The sequence below is a fragment of the Chlorella variabilis genome, assembly GCF_000147415.1.
Source record: "Chlorella variabilis unplaced genomic scaffold CHLNCscaffold_3, whole genome shotgun sequence".
NCBI classification, from domain to species: domain Eukaryota; kingdom Viridiplantae; phylum Chlorophyta; class Trebouxiophyceae; order Chlorellales; family Chlorellaceae; genus Chlorella; species Chlorella variabilis.
In genome coordinates this window covers 2046872-2070857 of record NW_005435085.1, presented here as the reverse complement: position 1 = coordinate 2070857, position 23986 = coordinate 2046872, and the positions used below count along the sequence as shown (strand labels likewise).

Sequence of the window (23986 nt, the reverse complement as noted above, 5' to 3'; positions counted from 1 at the left end):
GTTTCAGGGGTTGAACATCCTGGGTGGCAAAATTGCAGGCGCAAAAAAACTCCATTGTCAAATACAGTCAGGCGCATCAGCGGGCCGTCACAACATCAGCGGGCCGCATGCCGCTCCGGATGAAATGGTGTGTGTCTCCCTGCGCTCAATTCCTTAAATGTGCTTCTGGTGTGGATGTCCCGCCTGTGTGGACCTCCCAGCCGGGCACCCTGCGTCCTCCCTCCACACCACCATCGATGTTTTTGTCGCACCCGCCCGCAGCCTCAGGCGGCCTTCTCCCAAACAGCATAGTCGTTCCCCGACTGCACCAGGCGCCACCCCTCGGCCGCCTTGGGCACCAGCCCGCCCATATCGAAGCGCGGGCCCAGCTTCAGCACCACGTTGCCATTGCAGCGCGCCACATAGATGTCGCGCTCGGCGCACAGGATCTCCAGCTTGGAGTCAGACCGGATGCCCGCCCGCTTGCGCAGCGCCACCTGCGGCGGCAGCCACGGACCACGAGAGAGCAAGCAGCATGCGGCACGTGGACATGCGTGGCACGGCAGAGCAGGGAGAGGTGGGTGCGTGCCACCCTGCCCCAGGGGCTGCATGCGAAGCCAGGGGGTGCCTCCCCGACTCCCCCGCCTCCCCACACGGAAGGGCGGCCAGCAGCGGCCCTCCCCACCAGCTCTGTGATTGCCTGTCGCAGCCCGCTGTCCTGCAGGTGCTCGTGGAAGATGCAGGGCATGCCCGGGTGCCTGCAGGCAGGCAGGCCAGCCGCTCACAACAAGGTGCAGCCATCGGCTGCTGCACGCTGCTGCCGCCAGCTTCTGTCAGCTGTCTCCACTGCCCACACCCTGCACTGCAGCCCAACACACGACACCTCCTGCAGCTGCCACAGTCCTCCGCCCCTGGTGAAGCTCACGTGAGTATGTAGGCATACCCCAGTCCCAGGAAGCCACGCGGGAAGGGCCAGTGCTGCGGGCCAACGGCGGGTGGAGGCAGGCAGGCAAGCGTCTCGGCAAATCTCCAGACAACAGCTGCTTGGAAGGAGCGGTTGAAGAGGCTCTCCTCGTCTCCAGAGCCTGCCCTGCTGCGGGACCGGCGCCCGTCCCTACGCCCACCACATGATGTATGACACACACACAAACCGGCACCACCGCCGCCTCCACCCCTGCCCGCCCCCAGCACACGCCCACCTGCTGGCTGCTGCCGGTGTCGTGGTTGTCCACAAAGGTGACGGAGTGCTCGGGGCGGGCGCCCAGCAGGCCGGGGGCGCGCCCCTGCCCGTCCCGCAGCCGGTCGTACTCGTGGTGCTTGGCCGCCTCCTGCAGGAGGACGGTACAGTAGCGGTACGGCAGCGGTACAGGTACAGCATCAGTGCGGTAGTGCAGGAGTGAGGCAATTTGCAGCGTTGCCGGAAGTGGTGGGCACAGCACCGGTGCTGCAGGATGGACCGCCTCAGCCTGCCGGCTGGCCACCTCACCTGCAGCTGGCCCTTGGTGAGGAAGTCAAAGAGGCAGCAGTGCCGCGCGGCGCGCAGCCAGTCCTGCGCACAGCGTCGGGCGAGGAGCGCCCAGGCAGGAATCACACCTACAATAATCCACAGTCAAAGGCTACCACTACAGCTACCCCTACACACACGCGCCGCCGCCGCCACCACCGCGACCCACAGTGGGCAAAGTGATAATCCCCCCACGACCCCCGCCACGCCTCTGCCCAGCCAGCCACCCCACCTGGAACTGCCCGCGGGCCGCCTCCTGGCCGTACTCCAGGAAGGAGTTGCTCCACTTGAGGTCCAGGAACAGCTCGCCCACGCAGAAGGCGTCGGGCCCCACCGTGCGCTCCACATACTCGCCTGTGAACCGGGGGGCGTAGCCCTGCAGCAGGATGTGTTACAGGCAAGGCCTTGGCGGCCCGGCGGGGACGCAGCGGGCGCAGCAGGCAGACAGGTTTGCTGGCAGCTGGCGGGAGGGCACCTCCAGGCCAGGGTACGGCGCCCAGCTGGGGTCTGGCCGGCACTGTCTTTGGCAGGGGCAGGGCGGGGCACATGGCGGCACCCGAGCTCGCCTTGACAAAGTCGAAGCGCCAGCCCTCGAAGCCCACTGACAGGCGCAGGTAGTTGAGCCAGTCCACCAGGCTGTCGCGCACCTCGGGGTTGGTGTGGTCCAGATCTGCACCGCAGCAAATAACTTTTAAAGCAGAGGAAGACAGACAGACAGTACAATGGAGATGGCGGCAGAACTGGGATCAACGCCAGCAGCAACGCAGCAGGGGCGGCGGCAGCAGGCGGCAGAGGAGCAGGCCCGGCGGCAGCGGCAGCACCCGGTGCGGGGCCGTAATCCTCGCCGCTGTCCGGCGATCCCTGCCCTCCGAACTGCCTGTCGCTGCCTGCGATGGCCCAGCGGCCCCACGCGATGCTCTTGCCCGGGTGCGGCACCATGTCCCTGCGCAGGGGGCAGCCGCCAGGCACCCTTGACCAGGCCGGGCAGCGACAGTCAACGCCAGTCGCAGGCACTCCCTTGCAACCCCCTGCAAGCCTCCTCCAGGCTGTGCATCCCAACAGGCGTGCATCAAGCCACAGCGACCTGCACCAGCACCAGCCACAGGATCACCTGTAGATGTTCCAGGTGCCAGACTCGTCCTGGGCGTCGGCGCAGCGGTGGTTGATCACTATGTCGGCCACAGGCCTGCAAAGCGTGTGCGGGCAGGGCGTTTGTCACACTTCCTCAGTAGTAGCATCAGCAGGGTGGGCGAGGAAGAGGGCTGAGCAGCCAGACGGTGGAACAGCATATGTCAGCCAGCGCCAGGCGCATGCCCAGAGCCGGTCGGACGGCAAATCGAGAAAGCAGGCAGGCGGCCGCTCGTGCCGCTGCCGCCGCACCTGACGCCCGCCTTGAGCAGGTCGGCGCACAGCGCCCGCAGCTCGGCGCCCGTGCCGTAGCGGCTGTTGAGCATGTAGAGCTGCGGCAGGGGCGGGGCAGCACGTGCAGGGACAGGAAGGGCTTGTGTTGAGCAAAGGCACATGCATGCGCAGCCCACGACGCTGCAGTGCAAAGCAGCATTGTCTAAAGCTTCTTCAGAAACCTTGGCAGAAACAGAGTGTAAGCTTACACTGCCAGATAATTGACGGCAGAAACACACCTGTCCTGGCAGGTAGCCTTGCGTGGAGACCGAGGCGGAGGGCGGCGGCAGCCAGATGTGCGTGATGCCCAGGGCAGCCAGCTCGGGCACCTGGCCGCGCATCGTGCGCCACCAGCGGTCGCCCTCCCACGACTGCCAGCCGAAGCCTGCAGGGAATGAGCGAGGAGCAGGGTGGCGGGGGTGGGGCGCCCGGTTGGCGGTGATGGCACGGCGCTGATGGGTCCGCTGCCGCAGCGCCCCTCGACTCGCCCCTGCCCAGCCCCTGGGTGCTCTATGCCCGCATCTCGCCTTCCAGCAGGATAGTTTCGTTCATGGGGATGGCTGGAGGGCGCACGGCGGCCAGCTCATCGGGCAGCATCGAGGCGCCGTCGGAAGTGCGGCTGGGCGCAAAGGCTCTGACCAGCTGCCCGGCGCGCCGCTGGCCGGCGCTCTTGCGACTTGCATTCAGCCGCAGCCGAGGCGCCTGGGCCGGTCTGGGCGCCAGAGCGGCCTGGGTTGGTTGGAAGCACGCGGTTGACTGCGGCATTGGGGCCTCAGTCGGGTTCAGAGGACATGGTAGATGCGTGATAACGCCCCTGGGATTGCGGAGGACTCGCGCACAAGGACTCCCACCACAGCCGCCGCCACGTCATGCCACGCGCGCCAGCTCACAGGCGTGGCGGCGGCGCCGCTGGGAAGGTGGCAGTCCTGAGCAGTCTTGTTTGAACCTTGCCTGTTACATGTGCCCTGCGCCATGGGACTCATCTCATCACCCCGCAAGCTGTGCAGAGGCAGGCATCACAACAAAGGGATGAACTCCCACCAATCGTAGCGGAAAGTCAGCCGTCCGACGGACGAGTCGTGAGCTCAAAAAGGGCGGCTCCGAACAGTGTAGAATACAACAACGAAACCAAAACCGAGGGGTGCCGCTACACATATAAAAACTGACAAAAGGCCAATACTTACGACCAACATCAGCAGTGCTGTTATTTGTCAGCGGCGGCGCTAGCAAAAAAATGGCTGGGCTGCCATGCGCCCTCGCAAGGGCGCAAGGCAGCGCGTGATGAAAAAAGCAGGCCCAGGGGACCTCGGGTTACTGTACGTGCATCCATTCTTGCGGAACAGCGGGCGAGGGCAACCACACCCAAGCCGCACTGCCAGCTGCGCCAGCGCATGAGGCCTGCCAGCGGGGGCCCGACGGATGGCCTCTACGCCTTCTCCCAGATGGCAAAGTCCTGGCCCTTGGCGGCCATCTTCCAGCCGTCGCTCTCCTTGGGCACCAGCCCGCCCATGTCGTAGCGCGGGCCCATCTTGATGGTGACGTTGCCGTTGCAGCGCGCCACATACATGTCGCCCTCGGCGCACAGGATCTCCAGCTTGGAGTCGGCGCGGATGCCCGCCCGCTTGCGCAGCGCCACCTGCGGCGGCAACCGGGGCCCGGCTCAGGCACACACGCGCCACACATGGCACGAGGCAGAGGCTCGTTTGGTCCCACCACAATCCAGCAGCGGCACGAGAAGCAGCAGGAGCAGGACCAGCAACAGCAGCAGAGCCGGCGGCAGCAGCAGAAGCAGCAGCAGCTCACAAGCTTGTTGATCTGATCGGCCAGGCCCCAGTCGTAGTGGTGCTCCCAGAAGAGGCAGGGGATGCCGGGGTGCCTGCAGGCGCAACACACCGGTTGCGGAAGAGGAGGGATGTCAAGGGGTAAGCCAGCTGGTAGAATGGCAAAAGCCCGAGGAAGCTGGCCGCGACGGTGGCAGTACCCAGGGGAGCAGCCGGGGGCAAGAGCAGTGCGGCCCCGCTCACGTGAGGATGTAGGCATAGCCCAGCATCACATGCAACTTGGGAAAGGGCCAGTGCTGCAGGGACACAAGGCGACAGGGGCGGCAGCTTCAGCAGCGGAGGAGGAGGAGGGCGGTTCGGGCCACGCGCGGGCTGGCACTGGCTGGCATTGGGGGACCCTGTAGCAAGCCGGGAGCCAGGAGTGGGAGCCCATCCTGGGAGCGCTGCCCACCTGCTGGCTGCTGCCGGTGTCGTGATTGTCCACAAAGGTGCAGGCCATCTCCGGCCACCAGCCCAGCAGGCCAGGCGCCTTGCCCCGCCCGTCCTTCAGCCTGTCGTACTGCGTGTGCTTCACGGCCTCCTGCAGCCGAGACGGGTGGCGGCAAGGGGTGCGGGGGGACAGTCAGGATGGCACCCAGGAGGCCTGTGCACAGCACGGAGCAGGCGGGGCCAGCGGGCCAGCGGGCCAGCGGGGCTTGCCTGCAGGATGCCTTTCGTCGGGAAGTCGAAGAGCGTGCAGTACTGGGTGCCCTTGATAAAGTCCACCAGCTTCTGGCGGGCTGCAGGGCAGGGCCAGGGACGGGGCAGGGACGGGGAGGGGGTGGGGTGGGAAGGGAACAGGTCAGGCCGGCTGGCTACAGAGCGTATCAGGCCAGGCAAGGCAGGTGGGTGGCCCAAGCAGCAGCCCGTCTCCTGCAGATGCGCACAGGCCTATGCCGCGCGACGGACGCAGCAAGCAGGGGGCAGGCGGCACGATTGCTGCGGTACGGCTGCGGTACCGCTGCACACCGCACCTTCGTCCTGGTTGTACTCCAGGTTGGAGTCCTGCCACCGCAGGTCCACAAAGTTCTCGCCCACGTAAAACACGTCGGGGCCGGTGGTGCGCTCAATGTACCTGCGGGGCGGTGGTGGGGCGGTGTGCATGTGCTTGCGTGAGTTTGGTGGTGGAGGCGAATGCTTGTGGGGGAAGGAGGGAGGGGCAAAGGGTCTTGGGCAAGGTGTTGAGGGGCATGGCCGTCAGGCCAGGCACCCCAGGCACAGTGAGGCCCAGCAGGAGATGACAGCCCAGCGGACACTCCCTTCGTGATCCCGTCGTACTGCCTGCTCCCCTCCCCCAACCCCGCCCCCGGACCCGCTCAGCCTCCCCACTCACTCTTTGACGTATTTGGCGGCGTAACCGCGGATGAAGTCGAAGCGCCAGCCCTCGAACCCCACATCGGTCTTCAGCCAGTTGAGCCAGTCCACCAGGCTGTCGCGCAGCTCGGGGTTGTGGTGGTCCAGGTCTGCGGGGGAAGAAAGCAGAGGAAGACGGATACAAGTCACAGTCAGGAGATCGTTGTGCCTGGCAGGAGAGAGGAGGGAGCTAGGGATGGTGCACAAGAAGGAGGACAGACCCCGCCAGCGCGGCGCCTTGGCAGCGGCAAGGCAGCCACTTGGCGAGGCGTGCTGTTCGCATGCCCTGCTCCACGCTCCACCACGCCCTGCCCCGCCCTGCTGGGTGCGGCCCGCAGCCCGCCCGCCCTGCCCACCTGGCGCCGCCGCATAGTCGTCCCCAGAGTCCTTGTTGCCGGTGCCCTGGAATACGGGGTCATCACAGGTGATGGCCCACCTGCAGGCAGCGGGCTAGCAGCAGCTCAGCGGGTTGGCAGCACACACGAGGGAGAGGGGAGGAGGCAGCTGAGCCAGCACAGCCATCTCCTGTGTGTTAAGGTCGGGCGCAGGCCGGGCAGTGCACTCAAAACAGGATGCAGGCTCTGCCGCAGCGGCGGCCCTGCTCCTCACTTGTCCCAGTTGATGCGCTTGCCGTCATGCGTGACCTGCAGGGAATACACACCCAGCAGCAAGTTCAGTGCTGCTGAGCGGCGAGCAACGCGCGGCAGGCAGGCGGCATAGCGGGCGCAGCGGGCGCAGCAGGCGCAGCAGGCGCGCGGGCTCACGTCGTCGCCGTATTTGTTCCACACCCCGTTCTCATCCTGGAACTGGGCGCAGCGGTGGTTGATCACCACGTCGGCCACCGGCCTGCAGCACCACACATGGTGGCGAAGGAGCATGCTTAAGGGGCACCGCATGGCGAGGGGTGAAGCACGCCATCAGGAGTGTGTGGGCATATGCTTGCTGGCACTGGCATGGAAGGCTGCCAGCCATGGAAGCACCAACATGCACCAACCCAGGGACAGCGGCATGATGGAGGCGTGGCTGCGCCACGTTGTGGCAGGTAGGTGGCGCACCTGATGCCCGCCAGCAGCAGCGCCTTGTTCAGGCTCTCCAGCTCCTCCTTGGATCCGTAGTTGCTGTTAAGGTTGTACAGCTGACGGTAGGCGGGGGGCCAGAGGAGGCAGCGGGAGTTGGTCTATGCTTGTGAGAGAGGGATACCGAAAATACCACTGCCACGCAGGCTGGTGCAGGTATGCAATGTTACATGCCGCTTGTGAGGGGGCGCACCTGCCCCGGCAGGTAGCCCTGTGGCGAGACGGACTGGCTGGGTGGCGGGAGCCAGAGGTGTGTGATGCCGGCGGCCTGCGCAAACAACAGAGGGAACAGCCGAGGCATGCAAACAAGGGATGGAGCCAACAGCTGCACCATCAATTAGATTTCTGACTCCTTGCAGCTGCCGTAAAGTCCTGGACCTTGGTTTGGCTCCTGCGACAGGGGCGGTTTCCTGCCCGGGGGTGGCTTCCCGCGCTGCCGCTCGCCAGGCAGGAACTGCGGCAGCAACCGCACCTGCAGCTCTGGGATTGTCGTCTCCACTTTCTTCCACCAGTGACCATCCTTGCAGCTGTCCCAGCCAAACCCTGCAGCACGGCGGCGGCCGCGGGATGATCTGTGCAGCTGGCAGCTGTGGGCGCGTCCCGCCACCCGAGCCGCTAGGGTCACAGCTGCCGAGAACCCTAACACGCAGGTAGCCGGCGCGCAACCTGCTGCTCCTCCCCGGGCCGCAGCTGGCTGGCTGTTGCCCACCGCTGCTTACTGGATCCTTTGCCGGATCACACACCTTCCATGCAGATGGTCTCTGCCACTGGCAGCTTGGGAGGCCGGGGCACCGCCGCCAGGCCGGTGGCGGGCGCCGACGCTAGGGCAGCAGCGGCGTCTTCCTCCCCGCTGGCTCCGTCCTTGCCTTGACCCGCATCCTTCGTCTTCTCCTCGACGAGTGCAGAGCAGCGCACTGTCGAGGGCCTCGCTAGGAGGCGGCGGGGGTGCGCCACTGCCGACGACCTGCAGGTCGGCGATCTGTGGCCGCGGGTCCACGTGCAGGCTTGCATGGTGAGAGAATTGGACATACGGGACTGTGGACAGGCCAAGAAACTGGTGTCGAGTCGGAGCTGCCAGCGCACACATATTGACCGGGGCAGCATCTGGCAGACCCAAATTGCTGCTGAACCGGGCGGCTCCATCGCCACATTTCCGATAGACGTTAGCCTGCAGCAGAGGCCATGCAGCGAGCACGAGTGCTCAGGGCAGCCCTGCACCTGCGGTGCTCGGCCAGCGGCCTCCTGGAGGCAGCGGCAGCGGCTGCAGAACCTATGAGAGCCGATGGCGCCCGCATGCAGCACATCGCATCACAACTGTGGGTACCAACCCCCACAGGGGCCTCAGCAACACTCCAGCCGCAGCTGCGATGCTTCTCGGCAGCCTCGGCGCTGATGGAGGGCGCCAAGGCGGGAGGCGACGACACGGCAGCAGCAGCCGGCACGCCGCCGCCGCCGCCTGCGGCCGCCGAGGGCGGCGAGGAGGAGGAGGAAGTGGTGGAGGAGGACGATGAGGAGGCCGAGGCCGCCATGGCGGAGGCCTTTGAGCGGCTTATAGCGGCGGCGTTTGAGATGGTGCAGCAGGGAAAGCCCATGGAGGCTGAGTATGTGCTGGAAGAAGGTGCGGCGCACAGTGGGAGCACAGGAGGGCCTGCCATGCCGGCAGCGGGCCGAGGGTGCTTGCTTGGCTGCTGGTGGGGCGAAGATGGGGATGGTGGGCTGCTGTTCTGATAGCCCTGGCGGCTGGTGGAGGGAGCGAGGGAGAGGAGCTGCTGGACACAGTCCTCCCTGTGCTGCCACCGCGCATCCCTGCCCGCCGCAGGCGCCAAGCAGGCAGGGGAGATCCTGGGCAAGGGCGCGCTGGAGGTGGCGGCGCTGTACGATCAGCTCTGCATCATCCGCTTCCTGCATGAGCGCATGGAGGAAGCGGCGGAGGCAGGTCGGTGGCAGCGTGCGTGCGGTGTGGTTGGGTCGGGAAGGTGGGAACGCAGAGGAGCTGCAGCTGCGGGCTGCGGGCTGCGGGCTGCAGCTGCGGGCTGCGCGCTGCGGGCTGGCCACCGCCTGCAGGGCCCGCTCAACATGCCCAGAGGTCCAGCCGCAGAGCCTGCCGTAGCCCCCACACCTCCGCCAGCGCCAGCTGTTGGCCTGCTGCTGCTGCGCCGCCGTGCTCTGCACGCCGCCAACTCCCTGCGGCCTGGCCGGCTCCTCCCTGCTCGGCGCAGCCAAGCGCGCGCTAGAGATCTTGAAGGAGCACGACGAGGGCTTTGGCCCCGCCACCGCCATCGCCTCCACACGCTACGCCTCCACCCTGCTGGCCAGCGGAAACCCGCAGGAGGCTCAGGTGGGTGGGTGGGGCGGCGATGGGCCCGACAGTGTTTCTGCATGTGGGTGTGTGCTTGTAGTTAGTACAAGCAGTTGCATGTGGCAAAGCGGTGGTGGCAGCACTCACGACGCTGCGCTGCCATGGAGCGGGCAACCCAGCAGTGCATCTCGTAACGCCTGCTCTCCTGCCGGCCCCCTGCCGCCGCTGGCGCTGCAGCTGTACGCCGGGCGCAGCATTGATGGGCTGGAGAGGGCACTTAAGATGCTGGCGGAGTTCAAGGGGGAGGACGAGGAGGAGGAAGAGGTGAGCCGGCGGCTGACGAGTCGCGGCTGCCGCTGCTGGGATGCTTGGGGCAGCGGGCCTGTGCCGTGGGGCTGGCATGCGGCGGCAGGCACACCCGCGCACAGCTGGCTTGCTTGCTCGCGAATGCTGCCCCCGTCCCTGCTGCCCACGCCTGCTGCCGGCCGCTGCCGGCTGCGCTGACTGGCGCCAAGTTCCACCTGCCCCTCTGCTGCCCGCGCCACCCGCTGCTGTCCACCCTCTCTCGACAGGAGCTGGCAGAGACGAAGGCCAAGTTTGAGATGGGGCTGGGGGAGTCCAAATTCTATCACGCCCTGGCCAAGCAGGCCCAGAACCTGTCGCCGCCAGGTAGGGCCGCCCTGCCGTTGCCCGGCCGCCGGCTGCCCGCCTGCCACGCCTGCGGAGCTGCAACTGCCACGGCGGAATCTCCGCGGCGGTGCCCGCTGTACAGCGCGCGCGCGCTCGCGTCGGTTCGAGCGCTGTGCCGCCGGGGCTGAGTGGCGGCTGCCTCCTGCCCTGTCGCGCGCTGTGCGTGCTGCCCCCCTGCAGCTGTGGGCCAGTTTCTGGATGAGATGAAGGCTGGGCTGGAGATGATGGAGGCGCACCTGGGGCCCGATAGCCCGCTGGTGGCAGCAGCGCTCAGGTGCGGGGCACAAGGCGACAGCGTGCCGTGCCAGGCAGCAAGCGCCGGCACGCCCGCCCTGATCGCATGGCACGGTCACAGCTTCGGCTGCGCCTGCTGCCCGCCCTGCCGTCCACCCTGCTGCGCTTGGTGCGCCTGGTGCCCACCCCGCTGCCCCTGCTGCCCTCTGCCCTGGCGGTGCAGGGAGCACAGCCGCCTCATCATGTCTGCGCTGGAGGGGGACCAGCAGGAGTTGGCAGAGGTGCTGTATGCCCAGGTGAGAGGGGGTGGGGGTTGGGGGCGGGTGCAAGCGGTGAAACAAACCGATGCGCAGCATGGCACATGCGGCAGGCAACCGGGGGCCGGTGGGGCAACTAGGGCTGCGGCCGGGGAAGAGTGCATATGCTCTTCCCCGCCTCTCAGCCAGCATCGCGGGGCCAGCAGCCCACACGACCAGCTCCGCCTGCCCTCGTCGTGTGCAGGATGCGCGGCTGCACATGGCGGCGGGCGCCAACTACGAGCACGTGGCGCTGACGCTTTACCAGTGCGGTACCCTGCAGGCGCGCCGCAGCCAGAGGCCCCGCATACTGCCTTCTTCTTATTCTTCTACATCTGCTAAGCCAGCAAGGCCTGCATGGCCGCTGATTAGCCTGAAAAATGTCAAGGCCTGCTTGGGTGGGGCTGCGCTCTACCAGGCTGGGTGCCGCTGTGTCCCACACGGTGCTTGTCGCGCTGCCGATGTACTGCCTGCAGTACGTCATGGGCAAGTACGAGGAATCTGCAGAGTCGCTGCGCATGTCCCTGGAGACGGTCAAGGCTCACTACCCCGAAGCAGGTGCAAGCGCCCGCATGTGGTGCCATCATCTCGAAACCCAATGTAGCATCACATAATCAGCCAGGGGATCAGCGGGTGTGAGCCAACCCCACGCCAGCCTGCCGCCTCACCCCCTGGCTTCCCCTTCCCCTTCCCCACCCCCCTCTCGCAGAGGAGCACATGCTCACCGTGCAGCAGCGGCTGGGCATGGTGACGGCGCTGCTGGGGCGGTACGAGGCGGCCAAGCAGCTGCTGCATGAGGTGGCGCCAGCGCTGGGTGAGCTGGCAGTGCATCATGACGTGGCTGGCATGGGTGGTGCGGCGCCTGCGCGAGCTGGTGCCGCCCCGTTGGCTGGGAACACGCGCCGTCCACCGCACACCTGGTGCTGCCAACAGCCCCCTGCCCATCTCCACCTCCTCAGTCCCTGCACATTGTATGAGGGCACCACCACCGCAGCCCCACCCAATGAGACTCACCCGTGCCTTTCCAATGTCTTGCTGCCTTGCCCTCCTTCCCCTCCCTCCCTCCCACCCGGCAGTGTCCGCCCTAGGCGAGGGCAACCCGGCCAGCGAGGAGCTGCAGTTCATGCTATCCCTCATAGCCCTGCGGGAGATGGAGGCAGACGGCGTGAGCGACCCCGTGCGCCGCCTGGAGTGTCTGGCTGGCATGGAGGTGCGCAGGGTGCACCCCAAGCGCTGGGGCGCTGGCTGGCTGGCTGGCTGGCTGGCTGGCTGGCTTGCCTGAGGGGTGTGGCTGCTGCCGTGGGGGCCGCAGCATGTCGCCGGTGAGCAAGGCGAAGGTATTATGAAGTGGGATGGATGACAGTGTCGCACTTGGCTGGCACGCCTGCTGCCCGCCGCCGCCGCCGCGTTGCTCATCTCTGCTGCCTGCCTCCTGCGTGCCCTGCGGCAGAAGCACCTCAAGGCGCTGACGGGGTATGGAGAGCAGCACATGCTAGTGAAGAAGGCGGCGGCACTACACGAGGAGGCGGCGGCGACGGTGCACAAGAAGTGAAGGGCTATGCACCAGCGGCTGCCTCTACGTGAACAGCGATGCGCCAGCGGCTGCCTGCGCTCGGCACCGCGTGCACACCTGTTCCAGAGGCTGATCCTTGGCCAGTTGCATTCTGTAACCATGTGATTGCGTCACCAGCTGGTCCCTTATAACAGGGTACCCTTTTTCATTGCCATTTTGTCGTGCGCCGAGCTGCGGTCAGCAGGCGGCGCTGCCGCCAGCGATGCGGCAGGTGGGCGGGGGCGCCATTGATCAGGAATGGATGAGGGCTGCCCACTCTTTGCCAGCTCCTCTCCTCGTAGTCCAAGCCTCCTCCTGACACCCGAGGCCTCGCTCGCGATGGGCGGGATCGATCTCCCGCTTGGGGCTGGCTTCTCACGCTGCTTAGACCACCTCAACGCGATGCAGGTGGGTTTCGCTCCGCAATGGTGATTGCCCCGGCCCCGACAGTCCGCTCCACGCAGCCTCTGACCCGCCTCCCCCGGCACTGCCGCTGCTCCCTTGCCGCCTTCCAGGCCGCCCAGCTGGATGCCTCCTTGCAAGACCTGCTGTGCCCCACCTCATTGTGCGGCGCACCAGGCCAGCTGCCCTGCCTGGCCACCCTGCCCCTTGCAGCACAGGCCGACCTTCTGCTGCTGCTCAGAGCGGCGCCGCACCGCTTCACCAGCAGCCAGCGGGTGGCCCTGCTGGCTGGCATAGACCAGCTGACCTCCAGCAGGGCACCAGGCGCAGCGCAGCCCAGCCTGCTAGACTTCCTGGCTGCAGAGGTTCGGGCCGACAGCAGCAGCAGCTGGGCACCCGATGACTTGCCACCAGCTCCGCCGGTGCCCGCCTGCCCGCCCTTTCTCTACTCAGCGCAGCCCTGCTTCCCATGGGCGCCTGTGCGGGTAGACGCAGCCGCCGCGGCAGCCCTGTACAGGCAGCAGCAAGCGGCTGAAGCGGCGGCGACGCAGCAACAGCCGCAGGAGGCCACAGGCGCCAAACGGCTGGCAGAGGAGGCGGCACGCGCGCCAGGCGGCAGCCCCGGCAAGCGCACGCGGCTGGCAGCCGGCGGCGCGCAGCATCCGGCACCCGCCATGGCAGCAGAAACCGAGCTGGAGTCTGCGATCGGCACAATGCGCGACCTGCTGAAGAGCAGCAGCGGGTGTGCCGGTGGTGGCGCCACCCCCGTGGCCCTCACCCCAGCCGCCAAGGAAGCTCTGGGCGTGCTGCTGGCTCACGCCGCAGCTGGCAGCACGGCAGCCCTGCACGACGCGGGCCTGACCAGCCTGCAGGACGACGCCCTGCTGCTGCTGCTGCTGTCCGAGGCGGTGGCCGCCGGCAGCAGCTTTGCGCGGAGCAGCGCCGCGGCTGCGGGGCTGCTGCTGCCACGGCTGCGCGCCCTGGGGGGCGCCGCCTCGCGAGACCTGGCCGCGGCGGTGGAGCATGTCGGTGGGTGGTTGAGACCGCATGCGTGGAGGCGCGCGCTTGGCGCAGCATGCATGGCCCAGCGATGCTCTGCTTTGCTTGCAGCAACTGAAATAGGCTTGACCTTTCACTTGGCCTGCTGCCATCGGCCCTGACGCGTGCCGCCCCCGCCTCACGCTTGCTTCCTGTACACACACACCTGCCGCCCTTGCCCTGCGTCCTGTTCCTCACACAAAGTAAGGACCCCATGTGCCTGCAGGCTGCTCCAACCCCCAGGCCTACATCGCGACCTGCCTGCAGCTGCTGCTGAGCAGCCCCGGGCTGAGCAAGCACCAGGCGGAGCTGCTGGGGCGCACGCTGAAGGCCAGCCTGCCGCACCAGCTGCTGCCAGATGTGCTGGCAGCTGCCTGCGCCCCTGCAGGCGGCGGCGCGGCAGCCGCAGGCAGTGGCGCGGCGGCCGCAGGCGGCGCCTGGAACGAGCACACAGTGGCGGTGCTGCAGGCGGTGGTGAATGCCAAGCCGGCGCTGAGCGAGGCGGGCGTGGCGCAGCTGGCGGCTGCCTTCCGGGGTGCCGCTGCCGGCGCCGAGCTGGCGGCTTCGGCCAAGTTTGCCAGGCTGGCGCTCAGCGTGGTCAAGGCGTACCCGCAGCACGCGGCCGCCGCCAGGCAGCAGCTGCAGGCGGCCGCGCAGGCCTGCCGCTCATTCATGGCAAAGTCCCTGGCGGCTGCGGTGAACAAGCTGTGAGGCTGCCATAGGTATAGCAGGCATGTAACGCGCCCCTTCGCCGCTGCCCTGGCGGATTGGGCCCCCTTCAACACCCCCCTGGCTGATAGGGCCAGCTCCACAGGAGCCGCCTATCTCCATAGGTGCTGGCCCTGGGAAAGCGGCCCTGGGAAAACGGCTCGGCACTGTTGTGCCACCACCGTGCACCGACTTGCCTTCAATTGTGCAAGGAGCTGTTGTCAAGGCGGGGAATAGATGCAAGTGAAAAGTTAGCAAGGGGAGCCGAGTTCAGGTTCGAGCAGGGCCAAAAAATGGGGGTGAGGCACGACAGCGGCCACAGGAAACATTGTGGAGCATGAAAGAGAGGGGAGCTGGTGTTGCGGCCGCGCGCCAGCATGTGCCGCCGCGGCTCGCAACCATGTATCAATTCGTGCCGTCAGGGAGCTCGGGGATGCCAGCTGCCGGGAAGCCAGGCACGTGGCAGCAGCCGGGATCAGGCTGAGGCCGAGGCCGACAGGCGCTGCCGCAGCTCCCGCAGGCGCTCCAGCCGCGCCAGCCGCTCGGCCTGCTCGTCGCTGGCCGCCGCCGCTGCCGGTCCAGCGGGGCTGCCGCCCTGCTCCGCCGCATCAGCCATCTGCTGCTGCAGGGTGGACATGACTTCCTTGGCATGCCGCCGCCGCTGCACCTGCAATGCTCGGGCGGCAGCAAGGCTTCAGCGGCGTTGCGGCTGGAAAGAAGCTCGGCCTGCTGATCTGCGGCGCTGCTCCCACACGTGGCGCACACATGGCAGGCAACGAAGCACGGCAGGCAACACAGCACGACAGGGCGCAGCAGAAGTCAGAGCAGACGGCGAAGCTGCCAAGGCACAGCAGCCAGACGCCAACCTTGAGCGCCCGCTTGCCCAGCTCGCGCTGCCTCAGCGCCTGCTGCCGCTTGCGCCGCCGGGAGATGCGGCCCTCCCCTCGCCCCGCAGCGATGATCTGGTTGGCCTCTGCCGCCTCTGCGGGCCGCAGCAGCGAATGGCGTGCAGGGGTTGAGAAGTAAGCAGGTGGGACCTGGTGTGGCAGTGCCCCTTGAATGATGGGGCATGGAAGACACGTGTCATGGCCAAGGCACATGGCAGCTTGCGCTGGAGCGGCGAGCAGCGGTGGTGCAACAGGCCAGGGGTCAGCCAGGTGGCGCCACAGCGGCGCGGGGCCAGCGGTGCGTGCACTGCATGCGGTACGAGCGCACCCTCTCCGTCGATGTACTGACTCCAGTTGCCGTACAGGCCTTGCGTCTTTGCGGGGCGCAGCAGGCGCGGCGCCGCCGTGCACGCCTCGCAGCAGCAGCCGCTGAACTTGGTCTGCAGCGCACGGGCGGGGCAGCGCAGGGTGGGCAGGCAACGAAGTGGAAGGTCGGTTGGTGCGGTGTCGGGTCGCTGGTGCATGGGAGGGGGCCTGCAGCATGTGCCGCCAGCAGCAGCAGCCGGGCTGGTTGTATTGCCTCCTGCCGGCCCCGCCCTGCCTGCCCACCTTGCAGGCATCGCAGGCAATGAAAAGCTTGTTGCACTGCATACGGTAAACAGGCAGGGAGAGAATGATCCAAGGTTGCAGCAGCACGCTGCGAGGAAGGCAAGCCCACGCCGCACAACGCAGAACGCGGAAACAAGGCCGCCAGCACACAGGCAGGGGCCCACCCCTAAAACAAAGGTACCACCAAGCAAGCACCCACATCGATGTTTGCGCAGTTCATGTGAGGCAGCACGGCAGTGGCGCCGCACACTTGGCACGGCGCCGCCGCCTCCAGCTCTTCCTCCTTGTCTTTGTCTGCAGAGGGGATGAGGCGGCAGCTTTCGGCCAGGGAGGAGGCGCGGCAGGTAGGCAGCCAAGGCTGACGAGTCGCCGTGGGGTAGAAAGGAGCTCAGCAGGCAGGTGGCCGCTTGCAGGAGCAGCTCCCTCCACAACAGACAAGCCACATGCCGCGACTCACTGGGCCGGATGGCCATGCGCCCGTCAAACACAAACAGGGAGCCGTTCCAATGGTCCAGCCCCTCTTCCCGCATGTAGTTCTGGATGCCTCCCTCCAGAGTGTACAGCTTGTTGAAGCTGTGGGGTGGCAAGGAGAGGGGCACGGTTGGGGGCAAGGTTAGGGGCAGGGGCATGGATTTCGGCTGCGGCAGAGCAAACAACAGCAGGGACGGCTGCGGCAGAGAAGGACACGCGCCGGAAAGATGAGAGCTGTGGCAAGCACGCTGCGGCAGCTGCTACGCCCTGGTGGAAAGTGGCTGGCGCAGCTGGGCACGCTGGCGGCGGCAGCATGGCAGCGCCGCACTCTCACCCCTTCTTGCGCAGATAGGTGCCATAGACGTCGCAGCGGATGCCGCCAGTGCAGTAAATCATGACTGGTCGGTCGGGGTCGGCGTTCTGTGGCAGGAGGGCAGGCGGCAATGGTGTCGCATGCGGTGCAGATTGAGCCAGCAGCAGCAGCGGCGGCGGCGGCAGGTGGCAAGGCTGCACGGCAGCCACCCACCCACCTCCAGAAGGGGGGGCACCTCCACCGGAAGCGCCTCGGTGGGGGTCTCGTGGAAGTTGTCCTGCAGGCGGTACCGGCAGTATCACGCCGGGGGTGACGACAGCGCAAGCCAAGCCAAGGCAGTGGCATGGGGCAAAGGGATGACAGCCGGCGCGGGCGCAGCTGCAGCCTGCCTGTCAAGCCCCGCATGCCCGACATGGCACCGCCTACCCCCTTGCAGGCGGGACACTGCCCTGCCCTGCCCCGCCGGGATACCCAGATACCCACCTCCAGCGGCCGCTCCGCGCCCACAAAGTGCCCCGCGTCCCACTCGTAGCTGTTGCGCACGTCCAGCACCAGCGGCATCTCGCCCGTTCGCTGCCCCTCACTGAGCATGCGCTTCCACTCGGTGGGCTGCCGGGAAGCAGAGGGAGACAAGGGGAGGGGTGAGGAGGTGGACGCGGGAAGAGGAGGGAGGCAGGCAGGCACACGGCAGCGGCGACGGCGGCGACGGCTGCGCGGCCCCAGAACCGGCAGCAGGCTCGCTGGCAGGGGCGGCGCGGGGCGAAGCAGCAGGCGCAGCGCAGCGGGGATCCGCCCTGCCTCGGACCGTGGCATGACATGCATGCGGGAGGGGCGAGCGCACCGGGGTGGGGATGGCGCGGGCGGCCGGGTCTGTGATGGGCAGCGCCTGCATGCCTCCCGCCAGCGAGATGAGGTTTGGGCGGTACTTGAGGCGCAGCTTGGGATACTGGTGGCCCTCCACAGGCCACACGGTGTACAACAGGCCCTGCGCCAGGGACGCGTGCCAAGGCCGGGAAGCACTGGCGGTGTTGTTCAAGAGCGAGAGAAGCAGGGGAAGAGAGGCCTGCCTCGCCGCCCGCCTGCCAGCCGTCGCCCGCCGGTGCCACCCCGCCCGACAGGTCAGCACACCCTCAGCCTGGCGAGCTGGCCGGCCGCCCGGCAGCCATGCGGCCCACCTTGAATAGCGGCTGCGTGTCGGCCAGCCAGCGCGCGTAGCCCTCTGCGTCTTTCCGCAGCCCGCCGTACTGTGCGTTGATACCCTGCTCGGAGATGTAGATGCGGCCGCGCACCTCCCGCCCCTCCATCCACGCCCGGTGGTTGTTGATGACCTCGTGGGGGCGCGGGATGTCCACCAGGTGGTAAAAGTTGACCACCACATACTCCTCCCGGCACGCCTCCTGCAGCCAAGGCCAGGGCGAGGCAGCGATTAGCACGAGAGCGGCCTTGGCACGCGCCAGGTGGTGGCCAGGTCAGCAAGCTCGCGGCACGCGTGCTTGAGGGAGTGCTGGCAGTCGCAAAGGCTGCCGGGCTGCGGCTGGCGGGTGACCACACACCTGTTCAGGCGCCTGCGAGCCTTCGGCACCAGCAGCGCTGGGCTCGGGTTCAGGCTCGCCTGCCTGGGCCGCTGCCGACGCACTGAGCGCACGCTGCAGCCGCCGCGACATCAGCCCGCCTTGCAGCGTGTCGGCTCCCAGCAAGGTTGCCGTGCTGGGCACGACGCGGCGCAGCGCGGGCCCCGCCCGCAGCAGCGGCGGCAGGCGAGGGGCGGCGCCGCGACTGGCGGCGGCGGCGGCTGGCCGCAACATGCTGGCGGCCATCCTGAGCTGCTGGGTAGCGGTGCGTACTGCTGCAAGAGCAAGTTGCATCTGCGGGGCGGGGAGCGTCGGTGAGCCAAACATGGCATGGGCGGGCACCAGCAAACCCGTGCGCAGCGGCACTCGATGCGTGTACACATATTACTCTTGCGAATGCGAGCTGCCGCAGCGCCTGTCCACCCACCTGCTGACGGGCTGAGCACGGCGCACCCAAACCCGGGGTGGGACAGGCCACCGCGTGCCTCAGAAAGAGTGGATGTGCGATGTGGATAGCAGCAAGCGCCCATGAGCGGGTAATGCATGACGGCCGGTGTGACGTGCCGCCGCCCTGCTGCCGCCGCTGGGGCGCCACACTCCCCTTGTGGTCTTGTGGATCGGTGTCACAGGGATGGCATAGGCAGCGACGCAACATGACCCACGATAATGATGCAAGGCGACAGCGTCTCGCCCGCCGTCTGGCTCACAATGCTGCCCAGCGTGCCTCGCCAGGCCGCCTGCGTGGGCAGCGCAGCCTCTCGCACCACCGCCACCGGCGTCTCAGCCGCCCGCCCGTGCCGCTGCAGCTGCTCCACCACCAACGCCAGGCTGCTGCCACCCATGAGGAGGACCAGCGTGTCTATCGCCTGCGCCGGCGGCGGCAGCGCAGCAGCAGAGGAGAGAGCTCAAGACAGGGGGCCGCGACAGCCAGCGAAAGCTGGGCTCCAGCGCTGCCAAGAACAACGCAAGCCACTTGCCCCGCCCAGAGCAGGATGCCCCTCTGCCATCTGCAGCAGCTGGCGAGGCAAGGAGCAGCCAGCACCAGGCACAGCTGCCTCACCGCCAGTGCTTGCCAGTCTAGGGAGGCAGGGTCGTGGGCAGAGGTGACTGCAAACGCCCGGCTGAGCTGAGGGTGGGTCAGCGGGAAGCCGGCTGCGAGGGGCGCCGCCAGCGCCGAGGAGACGCCCGGGCAGACCTCATACTCCACTCCGGCTGCCTGCAGTGCTGCCATCTCGGAGTGCACCTGCACAGGGCAGATTGGGTTTGGGCAGGCGGCGGTCAACAAGTACAAGGCAAGCACAAGCAGGTAAAGCTGATCCCGCACAAGCTGCTCATTCTGCATTCCAGATTCCTGGCCTGGCCTGGCCGGCCAGCCCGCCTCACCCTGCTAAACACGCTGGGGCAGCCGCCCTTGAGCCGCACCACCATCCTGCCAGCTGTCGCGTGCTGCACGATGATGGCATCTATTTCGGCCTGGAGAGAGTCAGATAAATAAAGATCAATTGAATTTCCTCTCTTCTTCTTAACAGGTAGGGCGCGCCGGCGGCTGGAATCTGTACCTGCCTGATGGAGGGCCTGCCGCCGCGCTTGCCCACAAACACGCGCTGCGCAGCCGGTGGCGCATATTGCTCCACAGCTGCTGCAGCACCCAGGTCATCGAAGACCACCACCTCCGCCTGCTGCAGCAGCTGCGTGGCCCGTACCTGCGGGCCAGCAAGCGCACGGCGGGTTGGAAGCCGAGGCAGTGAGGCACAGGGCGGTGCGGCAGGCGGGACTCGCCGTCAGCAGGTCGGCTGGGCCAGGTCCCGCCCCTACAAGGTAGACCTTCCCGGCTGGGCTGCCGCCTTCCCAAGGCGGGTGCGGTGCCGCGCAGCAGCGCCGGCTGGGCCTCCCCAGGCCGCGAAACACCGCGCGGTCGAGCTGGTGGGGAGCGCCAGGGGCGCACGCGGCATGCCAGGCCATTTGTGGGTTGATGGGGATAACGATGAGGCATGGGAACGATCGTTTGCCCCCATTCGTGCGGTGCTGCTGCGCCTGCTGAGGCAGGAGATGGCGGCCCTCGTCCTGCCTCAACCATGAGGGGTCAAACTTGGGGACACAGCTGAGCTCCTCCTCCAAACCTGACCATGACGTGCCCAGTTTCCACAGCAACACCCAACCTGCCGCACCTGCTGCCCGACTGTTTGATACAAGCCAGGCATCTGTCACAGATGCGGGCAGGGCCAGCAGGGGCTACTGAGGCTTGTTGCCGGGGAGTTGAGTCACACACGCCGGGGACCCTCGCCATGCCAGCAGCAGCCAGCCCATCATCCGTCCTTGGAGCTGGTGGCCTCGTGCACAAGGTCCTGCAGCCGCTGGCCGTGGATCTGGAGGTCGTCATGCAGCCTCCGCAGCCCCACCTTCTCGCACTGCGCCACCAGCCTGCAGGGCAGGGGCAAGGGCCTTGCGTGTTGGCCGGGTTGGTGTGGTGTGATGTGATGCGTGCGTGTGTGGAGGTGTGGAGGGCAGGAAAGGGCTGGTGTGTGCGAGGGGTGCAGCTTGATGTGGTTTCTGAGCAGGCGGAGGTGCTGAGAAAGGATGCATGAGCGGCTGGCTGGGGCTCCTGGCAGCCCGACGTGCCTGCCGTGCTCCCGCAGCATGCACTGCACAGTCGGGTGGTTAGGCATCACCCATCGCAGCATGTCTGCACCAGAGGGGGAAGGGCCGAGGGAAGTGCCAAGAGGGCAGGTCTCACGGTCACCAGCACAAGCAAAAAAACACGACGGCAGCCACCTCCCAGGCCAGCCCAGCACCAGCCCTCGCGCTGCCAGCGGCGGCGCACCCGTCACCGCATCGCTCATTTCTTGCTGCAGGAAGAACGCGGCGCCCGCCCCCTTGTCATCCCACGTGGCATCCATCTCCCGCCCAGACACGCCGAGGAAGCTGCGGGCAGGGAGACGCGGCGGCAGCCGTGAGCGTACCGCTGGCCGCCGCTGGTGCTCACGCGGGAGCCAGCAGAGGGCTGGGAGGTGAGACGGAGCGCCCAGCCGCTGCTCTGTGTCGCGAATTAGTCCTACTACAGACACAAACATACATCACCCAAATCACCCAAACCAAGGCAGCCAAGCCAACCAACCCCAGTGGGGTACCTGAGGGCACGGTAGAACTTGGCCTCCTGCAGCGCCCTGCCCAGGTTGTCCAGCATCACGAGGGACTGCAGGGGCGGGGAGGGGGCATGTGCTGCTGTGATGGGATGGGATGGGAGCGGCGGTGGGGTGGAGGCGGGCAGAGAGGAATGGAGTGTATACAGTCCATGCCGAGATGGGGATCTTGGGAGGTCAGGAGCGAGGGAGCATGCCATGGAGGGGCGCAGCCAGGCGGGCCCTCAGCCCTCAGCGCTCACCACATGCTGCTGCTGCGCCCGCGCCGCCATGGCCTCGTCGTCTGCCGCCGACGCCCCCTCTGCCGCCGCCTCGCCGTCCTCGGCCAGCGGCTGCAGCTGCTCCAGCTTGGAGAGCTGCGGGTGGGCGGGGGCAGCAGATGAAGGGCAGGCGTAGGGCCGACAGGGAGTACTGGGGTTGAAATCATTACCACACGCACAAAATTGCTACACATGTAGCCAGCAGCTCCTGCCGACAGTACGGGCTGAGCAGCGTATAATGGTCCCTTCCACATCATATGTGCTGTGCGATGCCACCGCTGCCTTCATTGCCTGAATACCCCTGCGTGTCCCCTCCCCTCCCCGTGCCTCACGTGCTGGTTGAAGTTGTCCACCGCAACCGTCAGCCCCTGCTCCAGCAGTGGGAACGCCTCCTCGGGCCGCCCGTCGGCTGCAGGCAGACACGCGGGGGGCGGCAGACGTCTCGCAGCCGTGGAATGTTATCCCTGCAGCGCTTGAGGCAGCGCTGCACGCAAACATCCTGCTTGTGTTCTGCCAGGTGCGGCAGGCCTAACCTGCCAGGGCCATGCCGAGGCGGATGCCGTGGAAGGCCGCCGCCGGGCTGTCCTCCCCCGCCTGCTTGGCCCACACTTGGTGCGCGGCGCGTGCCTGGTCCACAGCCTCGCCATAGTCCTGCAGGCAGCAGGTGTGGTGCATTCGGGGGAAGGGGCAACCCTGTTGGGAGCCACCTGGGCGTGGGGGGAATGCCCCGCCCGGGGCATGGCGTGTGGCGCATTGCGACGGGCCCGCCAGCCCGCCAGCTTCCAGCCATGACCGACGGTCCGGCTCGCTGGCGCTGCCTGCTGCGACGGCGCCTCTGCTGGTTCACTTGCCCCGTCGAAGAAGTCCCACAGGGAGAGCTGGTTGTGGATGAGCCCAACCGACGGGTCGTCGGCGCCATACTTGTCCACCAGCTCCGGCAGCTGCCCCCTCAGCACCCGCTTGGCGCCATCCAGATCCCCTCCCTCCGCCATCTCCGTCGCCTGGGCCGACAGGCTGCTGGCCGCCTCCCAGGCCGCCTCCGCCTGCTGGTCAGGGCCGCTGGCGCCCCCGCTGCCGCTGCTGCCGCCCTCGGCGCCGAAGCTGCGGGTACACCAGGGGCGCCGCAGTGCAGCTGCTGCCGCGACGCCTTCTAATCCGCGTGCCGAGGCTGTGGGCAGGCTGCTGTCCAGCGCCCTAGCCGCAACAGCGCAGCCCGGCCTGGCTTGGGCGCTCAGCTGGCGCAGGAGGCACCTGAAGGCCTGCCGCATTTCGACACTCGTTAGAAGAATTGTGCGCAGGCCGGGAAACGGCGCAGAGCAATAGGGTTGTCTTCCCAGCACCGCCCGCCAGGTCGCCGCCAGCTCGAGGCTCAATGTCTGCTTGCAAAAGACTGCACGCCATTCTATCGAACCTGTTGCTGTGGATGTGGCGCAAGGAGATTGCATGTCACTCTTCTGCCCTCAATGGCATCCGGCATCGGCGCACCTATAATGCAACACCTCGGCAGTCACGCCTGCCGAGGCTCGCTTGTAAGCTAAGCTTACAACTTGAAGAGCGGCTCGTTTACAACCTGAAGACCAACTATCGACTCAGGGATATTCAGCCCCGCTCGCGCGGCGGCCTGGCGCCGCCTCGAGGGCTGGCCCCCCCCTCTCCCCAGGGCCGCACCTCCGACCGCACCCGCTGCATCAGCTCGGCGCTGGCAGGCGCTGGCGCCGGCTTGCAGCCCGCCGCCCCGCCGTCGTCACCCGCCAAGCACCCCGCGCTGCCGCTGCACGCAAACGACGCCGCCTGCAGGGGGCAGGCCGCCAGGCGCCCCGGGTGGCAGCCCTGCTCCTTCCCTGCCAGGGTGCGAGCGCTGGGCTGGGATGGCACCCCGCGTGCCGACCAGGCCACGGAGCTGGCCTCTGCCAGCAGGCTGATCGAGGAGGTGGAGGGAGAGCTGCTGGAGTGCAGCACCAGGCCCTCGCTGTCCTGCCAGTCTGGCCGCACCAGCTGCAGCAGCCGATGCAGCGTAGCCTGCCGCTGCTGCACCGATAGCTCCGCCAGCAGCAGCGGCGCAGCACTGGCTTCCGCCGCAGCTGCTGCCGCAACCGCAGCAGCCGGGGATGCCTCTCCTGCTCTGCCGTCCTCGCTGGATGCCTGCTGCTGCTGCTGCTGCTGAGTTGGACTGCCCTTGACGGCGGCGGCAGCCACCAGCACGGTACGCTCCCGGCCCGCCAGCAGCTCCTGCCGCACGTCCGCCAGGCACTTGAGCAGGAAGCCGGCCGCATCGCTCTGCCCGGCCTTGACCTGCTTCAGCTCCCGCCTGCACCTCGGAGCAGCAGGCGGCGGCGAGTCTGTCCGCTGGAATGCCAGCCGGACAGCCAATGGCAACATTGCA

General features: G+C 67.4%; 7 protein-coding genes across 7 annotated transcripts in view; 1 reads left to right on the top strand and 6 right to left on the bottom strand.

Annotated features, from left to right (window-relative positions):
* Positions 1-263: 263 nt before the first annotated feature.
* Positions 264-3649, bottom strand: CHLNCDRAFT_50463 (hypothetical protein; the record flags this gene model as incomplete). Its single annotated transcript, XM_005850682.1, has 12 exons — positions 264-476; positions 665-737; positions 905-957; positions 1179-1307; positions 1466-1528; positions 1716-1837; positions 2040-2153; positions 2305-2426; positions 2595-2669; positions 2864-2943; positions 3124-3269; positions 3562-3649. The coding sequence occupies 12 exons, from the start codon at positions 3647-3649 to the stop codon at positions 264-266; spliced, it is 1278 nt and encodes a 425-aa protein (XP_005850744.1).
* Positions 3650-3826: 177 nt separating this feature from the next.
* On the bottom strand, positions 3827-8152 carry CHLNCDRAFT_29945 (hypothetical protein). Its single transcript, XM_005850681.1, has 13 exons — positions 7877-8152; positions 7606-7676; positions 7327-7401; positions 7113-7192; positions 6822-6903; positions 6414-6507; positions 6038-6167; positions 5679-5779; positions 5317-5444; positions 5117-5209; positions 4909-4961; positions 4688-4760; positions 3827-4520 (listed from the first exon to the last, which is right to left on the bottom strand). Exons 1-13 carry the CDS (start codon positions 8142-8144, stop codon positions 4311-4313), a joined length of 1458 nt encoding a protein of 485 aa, XP_005850743.1. The 5' UTR covers positions 8145-8152; the 3' UTR covers positions 3827-4310.
* A 373-nt stretch (positions 8153-8525) lies between these two features.
* Positions 8526-12204, top strand: CHLNCDRAFT_140883 (hypothetical protein; the record flags this gene model as incomplete). Its single annotated transcript, XM_005850962.1, has 12 exons — positions 8526-8751; positions 8953-9069; positions 9353-9471; positions 9670-9756; positions 10005-10101; positions 10303-10396; positions 10580-10652; positions 10858-10919; positions 11071-11210; positions 11362-11466; positions 11729-11862; positions 12103-12204. 12 exons carry the CDS (start codon positions 8526-8528, stop codon positions 12202-12204), a joined length of 1356 nt encoding a protein of 451 aa, XP_005851024.1.
* A 3424-nt stretch (positions 12205-15628) lies between these two features.
* CHLNCDRAFT_10350 (hypothetical protein) lies at positions 15629-18017 on the bottom strand (the record flags this gene model as incomplete). The annotated part of the gene is made up of 8 exons (XM_005850680.1): positions 15629-15679; positions 15849-15884; positions 16048-16142; positions 16306-16421; positions 16654-16826; positions 17140-17241; positions 17474-17617; positions 17808-18017. Coding segments are annotated over 8 exons (927 nt in total), but the record flags the coding sequence as incomplete, so codon positions are not given.
* An 809-nt stretch (positions 18018-18826) lies between these two features.
* CHLNCDRAFT_19737 (hypothetical protein) lies at positions 18827-19906 on the bottom strand (the record flags this gene model as incomplete). Its single annotated transcript, XM_005850679.1, has 4 exons — positions 18827-19069; positions 19264-19446; positions 19587-19676; positions 19763-19906. Coding segments are annotated over 4 exons (660 nt in total), but the record flags the coding sequence as incomplete, so codon positions are not given.
* Positions 19907-20509: 603 nt separating this feature from the next.
* CHLNCDRAFT_140880 (hypothetical protein) lies at positions 20510-22871 on the bottom strand (the record flags this gene model as incomplete). The annotated part of the gene is made up of 9 exons (XM_005850678.1): positions 20510-20624; positions 20847-20886; positions 21025-21125; positions 21332-21396; positions 21586-21699; positions 21936-22012; positions 22137-22254; positions 22401-22704; positions 22855-22871. 9 exons carry the CDS (start codon positions 22869-22871, stop codon positions 20510-20512), a joined length of 951 nt encoding a protein of 316 aa, XP_005850740.1.
* A 331-nt stretch (positions 22872-23202) lies between these two features.
* Positions 23203-23986, bottom strand: part of CHLNCDRAFT_140879 (hypothetical protein) — a gene marked incomplete at both ends in the record, with an annotated part of 2352 nt that continues 1568 nt past the window's right edge. Inside the window, one exon of the mRNA XM_005850677.1 lies at positions 23203-23949. Coding sequence (XP_005850739.1) covers positions 23203-23949 — 747 coding nt within the window. The remainder of the gene's footprint in view (positions 23950-23986) is intronic.